General features: G+C 39.1%; 1 protein-coding gene across 9 annotated transcripts in view; it reads right to left on the bottom strand.

Moving 5' to 3' along the window:
- Positions 1-788: 788 nt before the first annotated feature.
- The window catches only part of GABRA3 (gamma-aminobutyric acid type A receptor subunit alpha3), a 253,136-nt gene continuing 229,546 nt past the window's right edge, over positions 789-24,378 (bottom strand). For 5 of the 9 annotated variants that reach the window (XM_087426805.1, XM_087426799.1, XM_087426801.1 and 2 more), the window contains 3 exons: positions 16,664-16,875; positions 2,993-3,108; positions 789-2,494 (listed from right to left, as the gene is read on the bottom strand). In XM_087426805.1, coding sequence (XP_087282931.1) covers positions 2,173-2,494; positions 2,993-3,108; positions 16,664-16,875 — 650 coding nt within the window. In that variant the 3' untranslated portion in view covers positions 789-2,172. Of the gene's footprint in view, positions 2,495-2,992; positions 3,109-4,806; positions 4,905-16,663; positions 16,876-24,378 lie in introns of those variants that run through there. The other 4 variants (XM_087426802.1, XM_087426804.1, XM_087426803.1 and 1 more) reach the window with 3 other exon arrangements.

Below are 24,378 nucleotides of genomic sequence, written 5' to 3'. Positions count from 1 at the left end.
CAGGGTATCCATCAGATGACCACAGGGCTGGAACATGCACCAAGCGTCAGATTGTCCAAGTCTCTGATTTTATTTAACATAGGAAAACCTTTTATATGATTTAAAATGCTCTCCCAAGGAGATTTTCCCCATCTCTTACGGGTCAGGCGATTTTGTCAAGCAGATCTCATGAGATTATTTCCCAGATTTTTCCTAACTCTATAAGAAATAAGGGTCATCATCCATTTCCCAACACACGGATCAACCAACCAGACACTCACTCTCCCTCTACCTAATAATTATCACCTAAGGGAACTACTGCATAAGGGAAATAGTAATCAGTGGAAAAGAGAAAGCCTTTAGAATTGAAATGAAAATATCTCTTTCAATTTCCTGGGAGTGGGTGAATTTAGCAGAGGGAGCAATATAAGTGTTTCCTTCTCTGTCATATTGGGGTAATGAGACCCCTGAGTCAATCAAAGCTACATTTTCACATGGGTTCCATTTTGGATCACTGTAACAGGTCTCTTGCTCTGGGTATACCTTTTTTCCAGCATATTTCAATGGTATTAAGAAGTTAACAGTGGCATGAGAGTCGGGGTGAAAGCCAGGAACAGAGTATTGCCTGTGTTAGGCAAAGAGTGACCAAAAAAAGTTCTGTAGCCCAAGTACAATTCAGAAAGATTTTAATAAACAGCCGCTAAACATTGCACCAAAGCATTTGGAAACACAATTTCTACACAGAGGCAAAGGTCAGTCTTCCATTCTAAATTCCTTAAGATGATCATTAACAGCCCCACCCACCCCACCCTCCAATCCCCACATATCCACAACACTACACTCTTCTAGTCATGAATTAACCTACAGACACAGTCTTAGGAATAACGGGACTGGCATGCATTATCCCAGCAATGGCAAGGAAGCAGGGGATGGGGGAAGAAGGATGTGTGAAAAGGCAACCAGCAGCTAATGACAGACCCCTTAGGAGCTTTGTTCATGGAGTGGGCAGGGAGAATCTGCTTTTGGTGCCATCTGTGGCTTTACTTTGGGCTTCTAGGATACTCTGGACTAGTGGCTGGGGCTGCCAGCTTAAACAATCTCATTCCCTTGAGCCATGACTGTTAGAAGTGGCCTGCTTGGGTGACATATTGTGACTTTCTAAAAATCTTTTTGGTGTCCAACTAAACTGTATTCAGGACCCAGCAGGCCTGCTGAGATTGTGCCAATTCTGAGGTCAAGGTAGACCTTGTTTCTTAGTCATTTCTTCATTTTGGCCTTGGAAAGGGGTGCAAGATAGTTTTCTATTACAGACAGTTGTAAGGAGCTTAGGCAAGTCACTCAAACATCTGAGACTTAGTTTATCTACCTTATAAAATTTTATAATTATAACTGTCCCTTTTACTCCCACTATGAACGAATGAGATCAAACGGCCTATAAATACTATATTATCAAACTGATAATAAAGATAATGTTTTAGTTGACTCAAAAATCAACTAGACTCTGATTTGCCCCTCTTAGAATCAGCATCAACAGAGGACCAGAGGTCCCTGACACAGTGGGAGCAAAGTTCTTGGGCCTGGGCTAGGGTTTGGGGTGTGGCAGATATGGAAGGAAGAATTTGACTTTTGCCTGCCGGTAGCCCTCTCTTTTGAGCCAGACTTCAAGCCTCAACTACCCCCCAGCCCAATTCTCTTGTCCCATCTAGTATTTGACTAATTGCTTTGGCAGGGAGGTAACTTTCCCACATGGGATAGCCCAGCCTGGCTCCCTAGTGAGTCAGAATCATCTGATCTAGACCAGTCAACAATTCTCCTTGGTCTGGACCTCTCAAACAGCCAAATCTCCCACTACATGTAGTAGATCTCCTGTTCTTTCTGCAGAGGGCAGACTGCAATAAAAAACATGTAGTGCCCTCAGCTGGGAGAGACTGGCAGATTAAGATGAGCAACTGGACAAACGGCAGTGTTTGGCTCTGAGAGTACACTCAGCAATGTCAGAGGGACATTTTTTTTCTGTTGTTATTGTTTTTTTATTGAGATTCATAAATATGAATTGAGAGTCATGGCTTGTTGGAGGGTTAAAAGAAGAATCCTTAAACACATGAAGGGGAGCCCCGGGGTATGTGTGCCTGGATGCTTCCTAGGTTATATAGTGCTCTGGTTGCTGTGCTGTCACTATCTACTGTTTGCGGATCATGCCCTTGATAGCTGACTCCCGATTGACATATGTGGCCCAATAGACCAGATTGAAAATGGCAAAGAGCACAGGAAAGATGATGCGGGAAATTTTGTCAACCTTGCTGACACTGTTGTAGGTCTTGGTCTCAGTCGGGATGTCCTGCACGTAGGTGGTCTTGGGCGAAGCAATGATTGTCGGGGTGGAGGAGGCACTGGGAGCAGCGCCCTTGGAGATGGTGGAGAACTCAGTGTCCTTGGCCAGGTTGATGGGATAGGTGGTCCCCACGATGTTGAAGGTGGTGCTGGTTTTCTTTGCTGGGGCTGCTGGTGTTTTCTTCTAGGGGCCAGAAAAAGTAGGAGGGAAGGGGGGAACAAAACAAAAGCTAATTAATTCATTACACAGAGCACCTTCAGAGGCTGTGGGGAGGAGGAACCATGAGGGAAGTTAAGGAACAGTGGCCATGAAGCCAATAGCACTGAGTAGCCAGGTTTGCGTCTGGGGATAATTGAAGATGAGTTTGAAAACAGAAAACTTGCATCATCCTGGTTTACTAGCTATGTGGCTTTGGCCAAGTCACTTCTCCTCTTTGAGCTTTAGTTTCTTCATCTGAAAAATGAAGATTAAAATATTTGGCAGTGTTGTTGAGAGGATCAGATGAGAGAATGGTAATAGAAATCACTGGAAAACTGTGAAATGTTGGTCACATGAAGGGTCCTATAAAATCATGTGATTTGATCCTCACAGTAACCCTATGAGGTAGGTACGTGAGATTACTCTATTTGACAGACAAGAAAACTCAGCCTCAGACTGAGTGGCAGAGCCCACACTAGCCACCTGGGGTCCTGACTTTTATCCAGGGGTGCACTGTGCTGCTCTCTATAGGCGCGAGACACTTTTTGGTTACCCGAGAAATAACTCCAAAAGGCTTCAACCATCAAGTGGCACATCTCCTGTGAGGAAGAGAGCTCAGTGAGTCTGAAAGTCATTTCGTCTTAAAGACACAATAAATACTATGGCATGTTTACGTGCATTATTACAACAGTATCTCACCCTTCATGCACTGTAAATGTGTTCAGCAAGCTAGGGGGCACACCAGGGTTTTCCACTCTTGCAAGGCTGCAGACAAGAGCCACAGCCTCCCCAGGGAGCTATGCAAATACTCCCCTCTGACACAGCAAATGCAGGAATAGGTAGGGGCTTGGTATGACACTGCTTTTGGATTTTTTTTTTCAGAGCAAAAAAAAAACTTAATAGAAAACAAGCATGCACATATGTGCCCATTTGTTCTCACGTATATGACTTGTGTATGCATGAACCCTCCAGGCAGAAAAGAGAAGAGGAGACAAAGCTCAGGCCTGGATCAGATGCGAGAGGCTGAGGAAGGGGAGGCCAAGGGAGCAGGCCAGTTCCAGACTCAGGCCAAAGGCAGTGGCCAAGCTCATACTCTGCAGTGTTGGTTGCCTCACTCCTCCACTCTGGCCTTTTCTTCCTTCCACCCCTCTTTGTTTCTAGAGAAAAGCAGGGGTAGATGAGCTTCAGAAGTGCCCAAGAGTATTTGATGAAGTGACGACTAGTTGTATCGTGCTAATTTCACACACCTCACCATGTTCCCTTTCTCAGTGTTCCTTGGCTTCCGAGCGTCTGTGTTTTACTTTACTCCCTCTCTTACCCCTTTCTCCTAATCTCTTTCTATTTTCTTTTCTTCTTTACTTCAGAGTCTCCACTATTTTAATCTTTTTTTCCTTTTTACCACGCTACCATTTACCTTCCTGATCTTAATAATAACTTTTGCCAAATATTTACTGAATATCTACTGGGCCAAGAACTATGCTAGGTATTTAGGGATAGGTGGGAAGATTAAAAGATGAGTCAGTTTCAGTCCCTGTTTTCCAGGAGTTCACAGACCAGTGGGGAGAGAGCCTTGGGAACACATCATTGACATAAAATGTAATCAGAGTTCTAACAGACATTGGCCATGTGTGATGGGAATTCAATAGAGGGAGGAGCAAAGTACCTACAGGTGTTGGAAAAGGTGGCTCAGAGAAGGCAACAGGTCTGTGAGCTGGGTGGCAGAAGATGAGCAGGAGCTCACCAGATGAAGATGCAGCAAAGGGCAGTGCACAGGCCAAGGGCACTGCTTGTGTGAAGGGTGACCAGGAGTTTGCTTTAGCTGGATCACAGTGTGCATGGCAAACGTCTTCTATGCCAGGCCCTCCTGCTCTGCCAGCCTGTGCTGCCTGCGGGGTTTTCAATCAGGGAGGGGGAGGGGGACAAATGAAAGGGTGTTGGTTTAAGTAAATGAACAGTCTGACTAATAGGACACTTAAAAAGCAATACTGTTCTTTCTCTTTGAGGACTGCAGTCACATTGCTACAAGTGGAAGGGGAACAGAACTTTAAGGCTGCTAAGAACCTTGTAAATGCTTTAAATACTACATGGGACTCATTTATAATTAGCAAATTGAATGTGTGAATAGAGGCCTGCTGCTAAATGTCTCTGCTATTAAATAAAAGAGCACTTTACTTGTTTGCCTGCTAACTTATTAATTTGCTTAGTAATCTCTTTTTTCATGGGTAGACAAGAAAAAAAGAAAAAAGGAAAGAAAAAACCCCACTACCCTGATTTTGCTAGAAGCTTTCACATGTGTTACTTCATTTAGTCATCTGATAAGCTGGTTGTGACCAAGTCTCCGAACAATCATTCCGAACAGCAAACCCCTTCTTTAGCTCCGGAGGCACTCTGTGTTCTATAGGTGGGGAGAAGCAGCAGTTGATTAAACCACAGGTTTTTTAAGTAATAAAGGAAAACTACCTTTTAATTTCCCTTGCTCTTTCCAATATGGCACATTTTAATCAGCCACTATAATTTTTACCCAAATTGTCAAAGAAGGAAATCAAAACAAAAGTTGTAGTGTCAAGAAGACAAGAGCAGGAGGCAGAGACTGGTGGTTAATATTTCTCCATTTCTGCATCTAGTTTTCTAATACTTCTCTATGTTCTGGAATTTGATAGATACAAACTAGACTGACTTAACTTTGCCCAAGTTGCAATTCTATATCTACCTCCCTAGCCAAGTGCCTGGCTCTTGGGCACATAATAGGTGTTTACTGAACGAAAAAATGACCTCCCCCAAAATTGAAGATTCTTGATGTGATTTCTAGTTTGTTCTTCCTGAGTTTTGACCTCTTCTATACAGAAAGCATACCTCTATAGTTCAGCCTGGAGTTAATTCCCACACTAAATTACTCCTCCAAATTCCCCCAAGCAGTCTGACCCTAGGACAAGGACACCTTTCCTCTTAGGAAGTCATCTCATGTGGGTTTTGAGATGAGGCAATGAAAAGTTTTATGGACCCACGCATGTCCAACTCAAGAGTTCTCCTCAGGTGGCACTCCTGACTATTGTTTCCAGAAGTACTAATTAGAAGGTTAGTTGGAGCCCTGAATGTACTTGAGACCCAGCCAGGACCTCAGAGTATAGGCAGATATGGTCAACTACCTGTGTGACAACCCTCTAACAGTCATCCAACTTTCTCAAACCCCAGTTTTCAGAAGTGGGGCAAAGTAATGGAGTATATACTACGTGGGATTCAAAGACAAATCAGAGAAATGACAAAAAAAAACAAATGACCCAATTTTTAAAATGGCAAAGGACTTGAATAGACATTTATCCAAATAAGTTATACAGATGGCCAACAAGCACATGAAAATATGCTTAACATCACTAGTCATTAGGGAAATGAAAATCCAAAACCATAAGATATCACCTTACACCCATTAAGATGCCTACTATCAATAACAACAACAAATAGGAAATAAAAAGTAATGGCAAGGACATGGAGAAATTGGAACCCTTGTGCACTGCTAGTGGGAATGTAAAACGAGGAAGCTGCTATGGAAAATGGTATGTTGGTTTTTCAAAAAATTAAAAATAGAATTAAAATATGACCCAACAATTCCACTTCTGGGTATATACCCCCCAAAATTGAAAGCAGGGTTTCAAAGAGATATTTGTACACCCACGTTCATAGCAGCATTAATTCCAATACCAAAAGATGGAAGCAACTGAAGTATCCATAAAGAGAAGAATCGATGAACAAAATGTGGTCTATCCACACAATGGAATATTATTCAGCCTTAAAAAGCAAGGAAATTCTGACACTTGCTACAACATGGATGAACCTTGAGGACATTATGCTAAGGAAAATAAGCCAGTCACAAAAGGACAAATAGTGTGTGATTCGATTTATATGAGGTATTTAGAGTAGTCAGAGTCATAGAGACAGAAAGTAGAATGGTGGGCACATGGGGGAGGGTAGAGGGGAGAATGGGATTTTTTTGTTTAATGGGGACAGAGTTTTAGTTTTGCAAGATGAAAAGAGTTCTGGAAATTGGTTGTACAACATTGTGAATATACTTAACACAACTGAACTGTACTCTTAAAAACAGTTAATATGGTAAAATTTAGACTAATGAGGAAGATTAATTAAAATAAGAGAGAACTAAAATGTAAGGGAGAAAGCAAAAGAAGCATGCAGAGAGGCATAAATAATGAGTCAAGCAAATTCAAAAAGGGAAGGGAGCATGCTGGATTAGGAGGGGGCCAGTAAGCCAACAGAAAGGGGAGAAAATGCAGGTGGAAGAAAAGTAATCACTTGCACCCATTTCCTGAGAAGGTGGGAAGTATCCAGAGCGTAAGTGGGGAGTTACCTGGGGGAAGATCACAGCTAAGGAAAGAGTGGATGAGATTTAAATACTATGTATGTTTTGGCGGGGAGAAAGGTGCACAGTAAGGTAAAGCAAATTGCACACAATGGCTTTTACTTTCCTCATGGAGAAGGTGAAGGGAAGAGTCAAGATTTAAAATAGACGTTACAGGAAATACAAGACAGAACTGATTAGGGACACAGAGAAGGATTGCAGGCACAGGTTAAAGGACCAGCAGAATTCAAAAGTATAAACTCATAAATGGCACCAATCCATCAATGGCTGTGGAATTTTTTTTAGAGAGAAGTAGAGGAGTTGGGTTGAAGTTCTGAGGAGGTGGAGGGTCTTGGTGAGTGACTGCAGTGATACACCACATTGCCAAGGCTGGAGGGAAAAGCAAGGAAAAGAGAGGGAACCATGGATTTTGAGAAATTACAGAGGTCATTCATTTATTTGTCAAGTATTTACTGAGTGTCCACTACATGGCAGATTCTATGCTAGGTGCTAGGGGTACAGCAGTGAACAGTAAAACATGGCGCCTGCCCTCAAGAAGCTCACATGCCAGTGAAGAGAGGTACGTAATAAACACGTAAGCAACTAAATATACACAGCGACATAAGTCAGGAGGTGAGAAGTAAAATGGTGACACACAAAGCATGGCAGGGACAAAGAAGGATGATGAATGCTAGTCGGAGAAAGTCTCTCTGAGAAGGTGAGCAGAGACCTGAATAAAATGAGAAAGCAAGCCATAAAAAGATCTGAACAACAAAACTTTCAGAGACAGAAAATAGTAGTGACAAAGCACTTGGGGTTGGAACAAGAGTGACTTGTACAAGGATCATCAAGGAGGCCACTCCCTGACCTAAGTTGAGTTGAAGGAAAAAAAAAAGGGGGGTGGTAAGAGGTAGCATCATAGATCTGGGGACCAAATCCTGTAAGACTTTGAAAGCCATGGTAAAGATTATGGATTTTGATCTAAGTATGGTGGGAAGCCATTAAAGTATTTTGAGCAACATTTTTCTAATTTACAATTTTAAATGATCATTCTGACTGTTGGGAAGAGAATAAATAGTTGGCATAAAAGCACAGGAATAAAACTAAGAGGCAAATCTAATGAAGCTAGTGAGAGAGATGGCGACTTCAGTGCAAAGGAAAATATCAAGGAAGTAAGGGAAAAACAGGAAATCCTCATGTATGAGAATCCAAGTGAAGATCTGGAGCTTCAAAGGAGACATCTTTAGTATAAAAGAGTGGAAGAGTAATGGTCTGAAAGCAATATTGGCTGTTAAGAGGAGGTGAACTACACTTCCGGGAAATGGGAGTGAGAAGATTAACATCTTCAGCTGAGAAATGGGTGTCAGTTAAGATAGGAAGTAGTTGGAAGGGTCATTCAGTGAAAAAGCTGGTGGTGCAGAATGGTCTATTATCCACTGAAGAGGAGTTCCTGAGGGAAGTGAAGGAAAGTTTGTGAGGGGTAGGAGGATAAGTCTAGAAAAAGCATATTAGAGTATAAAGACAAGAAGTCAGGGGAGGATAAATAACCACAGAGAAAACTACAATTTGGGGATTGATCAGAGATGACATGGAGGTGGGCCCTGTAGAACATATGACTTCACATGTCCACAACGGAGTTTATTATGAGGCTTTCTGATATCAGGTGACAGGTCCAAACATACAAATACAATTGGCTGACTTAACTCTCACAGTTTTCCTGACAAAAACAAACACACACACAAATAAGCAAAACCACTAGAACAAGTATACAGGCAATCAGATCGGTTCACTTCTGAAGCCCTCCCCTAGTGGTGGAAACAGTAGCAGTGCCTGGCAGGTGGGACAACCAGAGCTCATTTGATAGAACTGGCCACAGGCTCAATTCTAGTTTATGATATCAGATGGGTCATCCAGGGGAAAAACAAAGATAGAACTTGGAGTAGTTACAAATAATGTAAACTAGTTGTAAAAATTCTATATATGAAATGAGCATGTAGGAGTCAATAATGTTGGTAAGATGATGAAGAAAAACAGAGAGTGAGATAGCCAGATGAGCTGAGCATCAAAGCACAAAGCAGTCTGTATGAAGTAAAGGAGTAGGTAATAACCTGGAAGCAGCAAGGAATGGAAGCGTGACTTCCTATAGCGATGGCAACTGAGGAAGTAGTTTCCTCAGGAAACAGCCCAGTTAAGGTCAAAAGAAAAAAATGGAGAGGGAGCACTTTGGTTTTCTCTCTCCTATGACACTCAGCACTTGGTCCTGTATCAGGAGTCTGTATGTATATGTATATATACATTACTTTCCTCCCTAGACAGTCAGCTCCTGAGTACTGGGGTCATGTAATGTTTAGCTCTGCATCCCACAGATATTCCAGAAATGATTGCTGTTTGTTTTTGTTTCAATCGATTCACCAGTAATAGAGTACAACTGTTATCAGGACATTTATGCCTAGTGTAGAATAGGGTGAGAAGACCACCAGTATATGAGTACAAGCTAACCCATGGTGAACATCATTTACCTCACAGAGAAAATACTAAGGGGTGTTTCAGTTTGTGGCTATACTTATAGGAATGCCCCATAGATTTAAAAGCCATTAATAATAAGAAACTAAGCTTTTCTAAGATTTGGATGGAAGTTCAGTATTTTCTCTAATGTAAAATAAGATATTATTTTAGAGCATTCAAATATTATTTGAAAATAAGAAAAAGAGCCTAAGAATTACTGTTTCCAAAATTTAGATAAGAATTTATGAATATTTTAAAAGTAGTTCTAAGAATAATGATTATCTTCTTTTTAAATGTAGAGGTTTATTTCTTCATTTTAATTTGCTTCTATTATTTGTAATTTTCAAAAAATTAAAGTAATAATGCACATGGTTTTAAAATAATAGAACTCATGGGCCGGCCCCGTGGCTTAGCGGTTAGGTGCGCGTGCTCTGCTACTGGCGGCCCGGGTTCGGATCCCGGGCGCGCACCGACACACCGCTTCTCTGGCCATGCTGAGGCCGCATCTCACATACAGCAACTAGAAGGATGTGCAACTATGACATACAACTATCTACTGGGGCTTTGGGGAAAAAAAAAAGAGGAGGATTGGCAATAGATGCTAGCTCAGAGCCGGTCTTTCTCAGCAAAAGGAGGAATATTAGCACGGATGTTAGCTCAGGGCTGATCTTCCTCACAAAAAAAAAAAAAATAGAACTTAAAGTCTTATAATGAAAATGAGGGGACCCTCACCCTGATGCACCCCCAGCTTTGTCCAGCAACTCATAATTATTTTTAATTCTCTTAGCTGATACTTCTAATAGTTATTTCTATATTTCTAAATAACATGCTTATACTGTCATCAGTTTTACACATAACTGACCATCTTTTCATGATAAATAATGATTTATATCACTTATGCAACCCTTCCTTCATCCACTATTACAATTATAGCAGTATTTTTAGTTCGATCAATAATCAGTGGTAACATCATTATAAAAAACTGTATAAATACCTCTAGCCTCCTGCTCCTAATTGTCCTGGTTCCTCTCCAGGTTTGCTTGCTGCATAGGTTTCATCTTAGGACTTTACTTATCTTCTCTGTTGGGTACCCTCTTCTGGATCCTATGTCTTTGTCTTTTATGTTCTACTCGCTTGTTTTAATAGAACATATCCTCTAGTATCTTCCTAAGGTGGAGTGCATGGGAAGTGATATTTCTGAGTTCTTGTAGGTCTGAAAATTACAACTGTACCTCTCCACTTAGTTGATACTTTGGCTGGGCACAGGATTCTAGGTTGAAAATCATTTTTCCCTCAGATTTACAAGATTTACTGCTCCACTGTCTTCCAGCATGCAATGTAGTTGAGAAGTCTGATGCCATTTTGCCGATCAATTCTTTGTAGATAACACTTATTTTCTTTCTAGAATCTCTTTAGACTATTGCTTTATCCCTGGTTTTCTGAAGTTTCATGATGATGTGCCTTTACGTGGGCCTATGAGGACACTTTCAATCTGGAAGCTTATGTCTTTCCATTTGTAGAAATGTTTTGTATTAGTTATTTGTTAACTTCCTTCATTCCCTTTTCTCTTTTCACTCATTCTGCAGCTTCTGAGCTGGATGGACTTCCTGGATTCATCCCTAAATCTCTTATATTTTCTTTTACCTTCTCCATTTTCTTTTCTTTTCACTTTAATTGTAGGGAGATTTCCTTCAGTTTATTTTTCCACCTCTACTGAAATTTTTATTTTACCAATTCTTTTTAATTTTAAGAGCTCCTTATTCTCTGATTTCCTTTTATATTAGCATCTTATTCTTGTTTTATGGATATATTACAAATATAAGATAAAAGTTAGTTTTTCTAAATTTAGGGAATTAAAGAGAATTTATCTCTTTCCCTCCAAGATGAGTTGTTTTTTGTTTTTTTTTTTAATCTTTGCTTTTCTCTTTCACATTGCAAACTTCACTTTGGTAATCCTTGGTATCCCAATATTATTTGGCAACATAAAAGATGTCTGTATGCTCAGTGTACCTGAGCTGGGCTTGCTGGCTGTAGACTCTGATTTAAGAAGATCAGTTGGAAGCAGATCATTTTATGGGGTACTCCAAAATGTCAGTATGTAAAGGTCTTTTCTCTGGAGACATTCAGCTTCTTTAGAAGAGAAACTTCTACTGTTCTTCTGGAAAGTGTACATCTGGCTGCAGACATTTCACATGTTGGGCAGGCTCTGGGGTCTTGAACACTCTGTACACACACTTTTTTATGTGTGTGTGTCTGTGTGAGGAATATTGTCCCTGAACTAACATCTGCGCCATTCTTCCTCTATTTTGTATGTGGGATGCCACTACGGTATGGCTTGATGAGTGCCACAGGTCCGTGCCCCGGGATCTGAACCCGCAAACCCCTGGCTGCCAAAGCGGAGCACACAAACTTAACCACCATGCCACTGGGCTGACCCCGCTGCACAAACACACTTGTAACCAGTCCCTCTAGTTGCACCCTTGTGCTTTATTCTCTGCTGTACCAAGCACCTCAAACACTAAGTTTCTCTAGGATTCTTTCTTACTTCAGTTTAATAAATGAGTTCTTATTCTCTCTTTCCAAGTTCATTCTTCTAAAAAAATGCATTAAAATCTTTTGTCTGACTGAAATCCCTTCTCCAGTTCTCCTGGTGCTTGTGAGTTTATACTTATTTTATTTATTTATTCTCATTTTAGTAGGATCTTCAAAAGAAGCAGTGATAAACACATGTAAGCTGATCCTCAGAAGCCCACAGTTCAACTGTTTTTCAGAGTGCTATTATTAGGTAGTCATTCGTCTTCATGTGAAAATGAGGTTTTGTTTCCAACTATTCCTTCTTTTCCTTTCCTTTATAACCTTTCCCCTTACATTTTATCTAATCCCTGATCATAGTACAGATCAGAAATAGATTTTTAAATCATTTATATTATTTTTAAACAGATTCATGCTAACCCACTCTAGCTTTATGAAGCAAATAAGGTTTAATATGTCTCTCTAAAGGAGGAAAAAAGAAACTAAGTTATGATTAAACTCCAATAGTTTTACTTTCAGTGCACTTCATATTTTTTCCTGTGAGTCAGTGGTTCTCACTGTTAATTCCTTCACAGTGTAGCAGTGTAGACAAAGTATAGCACCCTCACATTAGAGATCCATTTTTTATTCATTCCATAGTTTTGTTTTTAATATCTCATAATTGATTTCTTTTGGGTAACTTAAATGGATTGACCATGGAGAGGAACTAAGGAAGAAGACTGAGATAACCATCTTTGCAGAAGAGTTTTAAACAATTCTTTTTGTTCTTTTTTCATTTTCAGCACTCCTTGGAATTGGAGAAATGGTCATCATTTTTGACATCTACATTTACAGTCTCTTAACAATCTACTCTAGTTCTCTCGCTGACTTCAAACCACCCCCGCACCTCTTCCCAGCCACAAAAAAACAAGTCTACCACATTTTTCACAAGACATTCATGACAGCCTTTCAGATATCTGAAATTAGCAATCATCATCCCCTTGAGGCATTTGTTCCTCCTCCATTGCAGTAACCAAACTGGAACAGTGTACTTTAAACATGTCTCAACCAGTACAGAGTAAAAAGGGCTTATCATCTCACTTGTTCTAGGTAATTCTTAGCTCCGGCTCAAATTAAATTTGGCTTTTTGAGAGTTACACCACAAGGAAGGCTTACATTAAATTGTGTTTTTCCCTATATCCCAGCTATTCCCTATATATATATATATAATGTGACATTGTTGTTAGGCTTTTCTATCTCAGAACTAATTTTTTTCTACCTATATGTAAGATTTTGTTTGATTTAGCAAATGTTAATCTTTTGATTTCAGCCTATTCTCTCAAACTTTAGAAATTCTTTTTGATTAACAATTCAGAAGATACCCTTCTCCAACCAACATTCATTAATGGCAGCTTACAAATTGGAATCTCCTACCTTCTATGTCTTCATTTGAGTCATTGATGACAAGATTTAGGAGGGAAGGGTCAAACAGAAAGTCCTGCGGATTATCAGTGGAATGCTCATTCAGGTTGATGTCCATCCGTCAGTCAATTCTATTTGACTTCAATTGGTCAACCAACTACATCAGCCTAATTGTACTATATTTTCAATTGCTGTTTCTTCTTCACGAAGACATAGTAAAACAAGTTAGTCAGATGTCTTAATAGAGTCTATGATATTTCCTGATTTACCAATCTAGTGAACTTTTCATAAAATTTCTTAAGGTTAGCTTGGCATGATTTCTTCTTAGTGAACTCAGGCTGGATATCAGTGATTAGTGCTAATTGCTCTTAAAACATCTGTTTAATAATATATTCTAGAGACCTTTCAGTTTAATATGTCAGGGTAAGGACATCTTTGCTTCCTTCTCCTCTCTAGAACCAACCAAAAACTATGAGGAAAATGAGAGATAGAAACCAAAACTCCATCTTTGATAAAATTTGAAAGCATTTTTAACCCTGATCCCCAAAACTAAAGGCTCCCTAATGCAGTAAAAACTGGATCAGGGTGAAGAAGATACTGAGGATGCCTGCTGTTCTGGATTTCAGGCCAAGAATAGAGTCCTAAAAGGTGGGGGGCATGACTTGAGTGAGGAAAAAAAAAAGACCCCTCTTTTGAAACAAAATCAGTCTTCAGGCTGGTAGTGAGAACATCCTGGAACACTGTTTGACCACCACATAGTGGCAGAGGAGGTAGAGACTGGAAAAATTAAAGGATATAATACTACACACACACACACACACACACACACACACACACACACACACACACACACACATGCACACACACACATAAGCATATATAGAGGGCTTTCCTGTAAGAAAGGGAAACTTCTTGCTAGTTAGAAGCAGAATCACAACTACAAGGAAGAGTACTCATAAGCGTTTACATAGACAACAGATGATGCTCAAATTACTCACTCTCAACTACTCACTACTATCCTACTTACTCTCTCAGTCTCTTCCCAAAATTATACTTTCATACAGAACAGGGCTAGTAAAGAACCCCTCTAATGCAACTTCAAGTAATAATTGAAAATAAACTAACATGGTACTGATGCAAAATATGTTGCAAAAAGGAAGAAAAACGACCAATAAAGGATTGTGGAACAACACACAAAACAAACATTGAACACATGAAAAATAAGTCAGCAGAGATCATAAAATTAATGTAAGGAAAAATAATACTACCAATGAAGGTAAAAATACACTGGTGAAAATGGTCAGAGACATGGAAGACAGGCTTGGGAAAAATGAGCAAAATGAAATGGAAAATAACAGTTAAAAATTATTAGAGAAAAATGGTAGATATGGAAGACAAAGAAAGCTCTGTGATATGTATAATTTTTGCATCTAGGAAGAGAACAGAACAAAGGTATTTCAGGAAAGCTTTCCTGAAACAAAGCTGTGAATCTACAGGCTTAAAGGGAGGCATGCTGTCCTAGGAAAAATTCATACAGATCGATCAAGATATATCCTCGTAAAATAACTGGAGCTTGTAAATAAAAGACACATTCATATGGGCTTCTAGGCCATAAAATCAAGTCACCTATTATGTGAGAGATTCTCAGGCTGGTTTTAAATTTCTTCATAACAACATTCATTGCTAGAATTAAGTATAGCAATCCATGTCTACAGAGACATCAGAGAAAGAGAATGTGACCCAGAAATTGTACAATGGCCCAACTATAATTCACATATAAACACAACAGACAGATAATTTTACACATGCAAGATAGTAGGAAATATGGTTCCTATGAGCCCATTTTAAAGAAGCTTCTAGAGGATAGCCTTGAGGTAACTAAACAATGAATGGAAAAATGGATAAAAGGACTATTTTGAGAAGAGAGCTCATTTAAATGTAAAACTATGACTAATCAACTATAGGAATTATGGCTGCATAAAAGCATGTAAAGGCTATAAAAATTGACAATACAGAAATAGTATTAAAAAAGTTGGGAGATGACAGAGACTGGTAGAGAAGGTGAGAGGTAGGATAAGTGTACTAATTTCCTTATATCTTGTAATGGGTGAGGGGTCAGTAGACCCTGTTCATAGCTGATAAATCACGTATTAGATGGGTAAATATATTTTAAGGATCCAAAGGTAACAACTAGACTCAGTATAATAATAAAATCAACCAAAAAATCCCTATGGTAGAGTAATGGAGGAAGTAGAAATATGTTTATTTCTTCATAATTTATAGCAAGGAGTTAATAAATTCTATCTAAATAAATAGTTAAAATCTATTCTAAAATTTTGCCAACTCACCATTCTGTATTCTATGGAATATATCTTTTCTTCCAGTTTGAAAAATCTTCATTATCTTTTCTCTTCTCCATGATTCTTCAAAGAGTACTGGAATGGTCCTGGGACCACATCTGCCAGTTCTTTTTAGCATCTTTGGATAGTCTTCATCTAGATCTAGAGATCTGAACTCTTTTAAAGCAGCCAAGCACAACAATCTTGATTTCACTGTATTCATGTTTTATTCCTACCAATTCCAGTTGGTTTACTATTTTTTTCTCTCTTTTTTCTTCCTTCCCATCCATCCACCAATTCAACTAACATTTATTCAGCTTTTACTATGAGTCAGATGCTATGCAAGGAAGCTGGCTAGTTAGAAAGCCCATGCAGATAAACTCCTGCCCTCAACAAGTTCAGTCTAGTGAGAAGGCAGACAAATAACTCTAACACAAATAAATGCTTTTAATATCAGGAGCACCGCCCCCCCCCCCCAAAGAAAAGCTAAAGCTATCTGGATGATTCTGGAAAGGCTCTATGGAAAAATAGCATTTTGTCTGTGTCTTGAAGAATGAGAAAGGTCTTCATTAGGCAGAGAAAAAAGAAAAGAACATTCCAGGTAGAAAGTAAAAAATAAGCAAAGACACAGAAGAAATGATGATCACTTTTGTTTGACTATAAATAGGAACATATTGGAAAGTGAGGGGCAGAGGTGGCCCTAGAGATTGTTCTCTGGGTTGAAGATAGAGTCCACTCTTCCGGGTGACTCTGTAAGTACAGTGGGTTCTCCTTGAGTCTAGCAGTATCACACTTAGGTTTGGTCCCTCACCATAAGACATCAACCCTCCATGATACCTACCCTCTTTTTTTGCCCCCAGAAAACACTCCACATTGCCAAGAAGCACTCCAGTTGAGAATTGGATTGATGACCCCAGTGAATAGCACACAGCCCTGGCCAGTTCCCATAGGCTGCAGGCTGCCCACTCCCGGTTCCAATACAGTTCTCTCAGGGAGTGCTTCCCAGCCCCCATCCTTGCTGTATCTCACCTTCATCTCCAAGGCCTCTGGCACCTTCTTGCCTTCCCAAGCCCAACTCCGCTTGGTGAAGTAGTTGACAGTGGCAAATTCAATCAGCGCAGAAAATACAAAGGCATAACAGACGGCTATGAACCAATCCATGGCCGTCGCGTATGCCACTTTAGGTAAGGAGTTTCTGGCACTGATACTCAAGGTGGTCATGGTGAGAACAGTGGTGACACCTGGGGAGAGGGAAGATGAGAACCACTGGAAGACATTTAGAGCATATCTGATGAGATCACCAACTTCCTACCTGATACCCCACTCAAAAGGGCCCCTTTAAAGTAAAAAAACAGAGAATGTCAAAGTGGGATGGTTCTACCTAGGAACCACCCCATCCCAATTTCACAGGAATAGGAATCTCCATCACTTCTAAAAGTTGTCCTCTAGACTGCTTAAACATTTTCATTGATGAGTAGGTAAGCCTATTTCACTGTAAGAGAGCTTTTTAATTAGAAAACCTACCTTATGAGCTGAAACCTGCCTTCCTCTACCTCTTAGCCTACTGACTGATCTCAGAGTTCTATCTCTGGCAACACAGGAAAAAAAAAGCCCGCTCCCTCCTCTCCAGGATAGGCCTTCAGAGAGTTGGAGAGGGTGGCCATGTTTCTTCATGAATCTGTTCATCTCCAAAATGAATATGGTCAGTTCTTTCTCTTGTTTCTCCTTCTTTCCCATTCTGGTAGGTAGTTCTCTTCTGAACAGCCCAGAACTGAGCTCAAGACTCAGGACATAGTCTGAGCTCAGTAGGATTTTTACTTCCCTTGTTGTGGACATTGTTATCCTAAAAATGCTACAAACTATTGCGGAAAATGGTTCTTAGCTGCATCACAGTATAGGTCCTCTTGAGCTTTGTGAACAACCAAAGCTATTCCAATATCTATTTCTTGTGAATTTTTGCCAAACCAGAGCTTGCTTTTAGATCAATTGATTCTTTCACTTGGTGGTGTCATTAACCGAAATTTAAGACTTTCCTTTATTCACTTTTAAATGATATTAAATTTTTTTTGCTAATCTGTCATATTTTAGATATACATATGAGCTATATAGTGCTATGATTAACAACAGGAGCCTTAGAGTCAGACTTAAATAGAGCGCAGTTCTGGCAATCCCACCTACTAGTAATATGACCTTGAACGAGGTCAGCTTTACCATGTGTAAAATGTGTGTGATGACACCAGACTCAGAGATTTGTTGGGGGATCCAATGAGATGATGTATATAAACCCCATAGCACCATATCTGGCACAGAGTAATCACTCAATAAATAGTAGCTTCTATGATTAACATTACTCTTATTTTTACTGTTGTTATTAACAATAGTATTGTCATAATTATATAATTATGATAGTATAATTATAATCACACTTCAAACAGTATTATAATAATAATTTCATAACTGTTAGCAATAGTATTCTAGTCCTGAATACCTGCACTAGAAGTTAGAAGTCCTGAGTTCTGCCACTTACTTGCTTTGTATCTTGGGCAATTTCCTTAATCACTCTGTGCCTTCATTCTCCCCACCTATGAATATTCCCTACAGTCTCTATCCCCCAGAGTTTTGATGAGGCAGTTGTTGTACCCAAAGTCATCCAGACTTGACGAAGGGGGAATAGTCAGAACCTCTTTCTGACTGTTGGCATGCTCAAGAGGATGGGGAATGTGAGCCTTATGAGCCTGGGTCAAGTAGCGCACAGAAGGAAGTCCTAATGGGGTGAGAGATGTTACATAGAAAAGCAAGCAGATAAAGCCTATTATGTATTAACTCTACCCAGAGAGTCAGCCATGTGTGGTGCAGCCTCTAGGGCTTCCTCATATCTTGCTTTCCTGAGTACCTTACTTATATATTTGCAATATAAATGAAAATCCAGACTGGAAAAGACTTAGTACAGTTTCAACAGAGAGACCCTAAAGGAGCACCTTTGTACAAACTAGGCAGAGATCATCAAGGCTGATTAGCAAAAACACATTTTAAGCTGTCAGGAATCAGGGCTGGCCCCGTGGCTTAGTAGTTAAGTGCGTGCACTCCGATGCTGGCGGCCTGGGTTCGGATCCCGGGCGCGCACCAACGCACCACTTCTCCGGGCATGCTGAGGCCGTGTCCCACATACAGCAACTAGAAGGATGTGCAACTATGACATACAACTACCTACTGGGGCTTTGGGGAAAAAATAAATAAATAAATAAAATTATTAAAAAAAAAAAAAGCTGTCAGGAATCAGCCACATAGCTAGCATCTATTAACAAACTATCTGAATTTGTAGCCTGCTAAGCTCTCAGAATGGACCTAAGGCTCAGTAACCCTCTGCCTACACTGAGCAAGTAGTAATTCATGGGAGAAACAAGTTACTTCATTTATGGTTATCAGCAAAATGCAGTTGTCCACCCTGGCACATTCATAGCAGTGTTCCAATGCATGGATGGAGAGGATTGCACTGCAACACAAGTGTTTCTGTGCCATATCTCAGTAGAGATTTTTAGAGCTCTAGCCTCTAGGGCTTAATTAGAACTGTCACCTTGTAAAGAGCTCTTAGCTAGTCAGAGCTGGTAGGACCCTCAGTCAAGCATTCGGTATACATCATGGATGGACAAAGAAGTTTGGTATATTAAAAGAGATCCTGGACTGCCATCCAGTGCTTCTCTTTCAAGACTCTTCTGGAAAGTTTTTTGTGACTACCTCGCCTCGCTTCCTTTAAGCACTCTTTGGGAGTACATCTCTTTGATAACACACATCTGCCCCACCAAACCAGGAGTTGCTTGAGAGCAGGCACCATGGGTAATTCATCTCTATCTCCTCAACCCTAAACACAATACCTGGCACATAGTAGGCCCCTAGGGTATGTGTGATGAGTGGAATTGCTCTGCCCAGCCTATGGCCCATGGCACTGCACCACATTTGCTCCCATCAGAGTGAATAATATTCTTTTCTTACAGTAACTATATTGTTATTATTATCAATAATATAGTTCTTGTTCTCTTCTCCAACATTAAGAACTGTCTATTCTGTACCTTAAAGAGTTATGTCCTAGGGATACAAAAATTAAAATATTTCAGACCACAGCATTCAAAATGAGCACTCACTCTCTCCAGGAGACAATCGGAATTAATCATACTTCATATACCTGTTGAGCTCAGACACCACCACAAGGGCAAGGCTTTTTGTTAATTAATTGTCAGTCAGGCTTAATCCTGTTTTACAAAGTACATTGCTGAATATGACCCAGTCCCCCATTCCTTCTTTACAACCCCTTTGTCCCAAACTTTTCTAACTTTCCAGCTCTGCTGCTCTACAACCACCTATATTCTCCACCTCTTCTCTGAATGCACATTCCTCTTTTGATCCTAACTGAAACCTGACTCTCCTATTGAGTATACTGTTTTGGTTCTCAAAAGGTGGTTGATCATTCAGAATCAAGAGCTCAAGAGGTAGGAGTCCATATTTTCCTTCATCTTTAGTACTCCTTAGACCATTACACTATCATAGTCTTGTGGTAATCTGTGCTCCTGTGAGATTTCTACCATCTTGTGATACCCCTCTCTACCTCTTCTCACAGGTATCATCTACAGAATACTTTCATCACCCCAAAGGTTCCTCTGTGACCACTTCATCCCTTGTTTGGCCCTAGGTAACCACTGCTTTGCTTTCTTTCAGTATGAATTAGATTTTTCCCCCCAGAGTTTCATACTCATTTGTGTCTGGCTTCCTTCACTCAGCATAATGTTCTTGAGGTTCATTCATGTTGTTGCATCTATCTTTAGTTCATTCCTGTTAATTTCATAGTATTCCATTGTATTGATATAACATAATTTGTTTATCCATTCACCTATTAATGGACATCTGGGCTGTTTCCAATGTTCAACTATTATGAATAAAATTGCTACGAAGATTCACACACAAGTCTGTGCATGAGAATATGCTTTCATTTCTCTTGGTAAACACCTAGGGATGGAACTGCATGATTATATGGTAAGCACATGTTTAACCTTATATGAGACTGCCAAATGGTTTTCTAAAGTGGTTGTACCATTTAACATTCCCATGACGTATGAGAGTTTCAGTCTGCATTCATCTTTGAAAATTAAATATTAATTGGTACTTTTACATGTTTCCCTGACAATGAAAGTCCTTAGAATATTTTATCTCCAGGTATCCCCATCTCAACTTATATAGATTACATTATGGTCTAGTCTTTTATTCTAAATATATTGTATATCCAATAAGCCACTGTTATTATTTTATACATTCAATAGTCATGTATTTATATTTATTATTCTCATTCTTTTTAAATGCATCTTAAACATTCCTTCTGGGATAATTTTTCTTTGGCTTGAAGAACTCCCTTTAGTGAGGGTTTGACGATAATGAATTTTTAGTGGTTTTTTTGTTTTTGTTTTTCATCTGAAAATGTCTTTATTGTTTCTGTTGAAGTCAGCTGGTAGTCTGTTTATTATGACTTTAAAGGCAACATACTTTTTTTCCAGGATACTTTTAAGATCTTTATCTTTGTTTTTTGTTTTCAAAAGTTTCACTATAATGTGTCTCTGTTTGTGTCTCTTTTAATTTATCCTCCTTGAGTTCATAGGCCTTCTTGTAATTGTGCCTTTTGATCCTTCATCAGATTTGGACAAGGTTCAGCCATCATCACTTCAAAAATTTCTTCTGTACCATTCTCTCACTTCTCTCCTTCTAGGATTCCAATTACCTCTGTTAGACTTTCTCAATAAATCATATGCTATTTCTCTCTCTTAATGCATTTTATACATTTTTGTCTTTCTGCACCTCATTCTAGATATTTTCTTCTAGTACAGGGGCTTCCCCTTCTCCCTTCAACTGTTTCTAGACCAGTGAGTTTTTATCTACATTTTCCAATTTTAGAATTTCCAAAATGCTTGCTCTTTCATGTATGCTCTCTATTTCAATCCCCACACACCGTTTATATGATGGAATTTTTATGTTTCTTTCATCTACTTAAACATATTCATCATAGCTATATGAAAGTTTGATAAATCAAATATCTGGAGTCCCAGTAGGTCTGTATTTTTTAATTGGGTTATAATTTATGTACAATAAAATAAAAAGTTTGTACATTTCAAAGTGTTTGGGCAAATGTATATAAGTGTATAAATAATACCCCAATCAAGATATAGAATATTCTACCACATCAGCAAGTTCCCTTATGCCCATTTTCAGTCAATCCACCACCCCCAGAAGAAAGCATTGCTTTGGTCTCTAACACCATAAGCTTAGTTTTGCCTGTTTTGGAATTTTATATAAATAAAATCGTATATTATGTACTATTTTGTGTCTGGCTTCTTAGCTTGACAAAATGTTTGAGATTCATCCATGTTGTTATGTGAATCAATAGTTATTAATTCACTGTATGAATATGCCACAGTATATTCACCTCTTCACTTGTTGATGTACATTTGGATGTTTTCCAGTTTGGGGCTTTTATGAATAAAGCTGTTACGAACCTTCTTATAAAAGCCTTTTATGGATATATATTTTCATTTCACTGGGGTATATACCTAGGAGTGAAATACCTAGATTTTAGGATAAATGTATTTTTAACTTTATAAGAAATAGACAAACTGTTTTCCCAAGTGGTTGTACCATTTTACATCCTCACCAGCAGTGTAATGAGAGTACCAATTGCTCCTCAACCTCACAAATATTTAGAATTGGCGGTGTTTTTAATTTTAGCCATTCTAGTGTTTATAAAGTGATGTCTCCATGTGGTTTTAATTTGCATTTCCCTGATATAAAATGATGTTAAGTATCTTTTCATGTGCTTATGGGCACTTATATATATTTTTGTTAAAATGTCTGTTCATGTCTATTTTCAGTTTTTTAAATTGGATTCTTTATATTTTTATTATTGAATTTTAAGAGTTCTTTATATTTTTGGAATAGATGCTTATTCATATTTGTACATTTATAAAATATATTCTCCCTGTCTGTGGCTTGCCTTTTCATTTTCTTAATGTTATCCTCTGAAAGGAGAAATTTTTAATTTTGATGAGGACCTATCTATTCCTTTTTCTTCACTGTTATTACTTTTTTCTGTGCACTAAGGAATTTCTGCCTTCCAAATGTTGCAAAGATATTGTCTTAGATTTAGTTCTAAGAGCATCATATTTTTAGCTTTTATATTTAAGATCATGACTAATCTCAAATTAATTCTCTGTAATGCCATCTCTGTCATAAATCAAGTTTTCATATATGTAGGTCTACTTTTACTCTCTCTATAGGGTTTCATTTATTTTTTTTCCCCTTTTCCTTATGCCAATAACACACTGTCTTAATTACTATGGCTTTTTAATGATTTTTGACATCTTACGGGGCAAGTGTCTCCATTTTGTTCTTTTTTAGAAGGATATTGGCTATTCTTGGATGTTAGGTTTCAGAAAAATTTTGCAATCACTTTTTAAATTAATGTTTTATCTTGGAGGTTCTCATATCAATGCAGTTAGTGTAAATGTTATCTCTAAACTCACCTGAGGCCAAGTTTGAATTAAAAATAAATTCCTAAGGAATCCTATATTTTACACAAAGCCCAGGCCAAAATAGCATGCTTCCTTATTGTCTCCCTGCACCGATTACTGTATTTTTCTAGTGCTCTTTTGCATTGAGGGCATAACCCTTCGATGGTATTGGATCGATGGGATGAATGCTTATATTTGTTTCCTATGGCTTATGTAACAAATTACCTCAAATTTAGTGGCTTAAAACAACATAAATATATTCTCTTACAGTTCTGGAGGCCAGAAGTGTGAAGTCAGTTTTGCTGGGCTAAAGTCAGATTTACTGGGTGTCAGCAGAGCTTCACTCCCTCTGGAGGCTCTAGAGGGAGAATCCACGGCGTTTTCCAGCTTCCAGAGCTGCATTACTTGACTTTGGGCCCTTTCCTCCTCTTTCAAAGCCAACAGCATAGCATTTTCAAATCTCTCCTGCTTTTTTCATCACATTGCCTTCTGCTCTGTAGTAAAATCTCCCTCTGCCTCATCTTATAAAGACACTTGTGATTGCATTTAGAGCCCATCCAGATAATCCAGGATAATCTCCCCATCTCAAGATCCCTAACTTAGGGGTCAGCCCAGCAGTGTAGTGGTTAAGATTCGCATGCTCCACTTTAGTGGCCTGGGGTTCCTAGGTTTGGATCCCAGGTGCAGACCTACACCACTCATCAAGCCACGCTGTGGCAGCAACCCACGTACAAAATAGAGAAAGATGGGCACAGATGGTAGCTCAGGGCCAATCTTCCTTACCAAAAAAAAAAAAAGATGCTTAACTTAGTTCACATCTGCAAAGTCCCTTTTGCTATATAATGTAACATTCACAGGTTCCAGGGATTAGGCCATGGATATCTTTGGGGGCCATTATTCAGCCTACCACAATCCTAGTTCCAACACTTAACTTCACTTAGGCCCAAAGCCTTTCTGTGTAACCTTAAAACTCAAACTCATATTTACCAAGACTAGTCATCCACCCATCTTCCTGCTACAACAGTAGCAGCTCACATGATTAACGCTTCAGTTTTCAGTTCCTTCTTCCCTTTGGATCTCTCAGTATCTCCTTTAATTTTTTATGAGTTCAGATATTAAAAAAGAATGTTTTCTATGTCTCATCTAGCTTTTCTAGGATTTTGTAGAGGAAGAAGTTTTTAGGGTATCTAGTTTATTATA

Source organism: Ceratotherium simum, chromosome X (genome assembly GCF_057802395.1).
Source record: "Ceratotherium simum simum isolate JZ-2026a chromosome X, ASM5780239v1, whole genome shotgun sequence".
NCBI classification, from domain to species: domain Eukaryota; kingdom Metazoa; phylum Chordata; class Mammalia; order Perissodactyla; family Rhinocerotidae; genus Ceratotherium; species Ceratotherium simum.
Note: the sequence above shows the minus strand (reverse complement) of the source record. Positions and strands in the feature narration are given on the sequence as shown.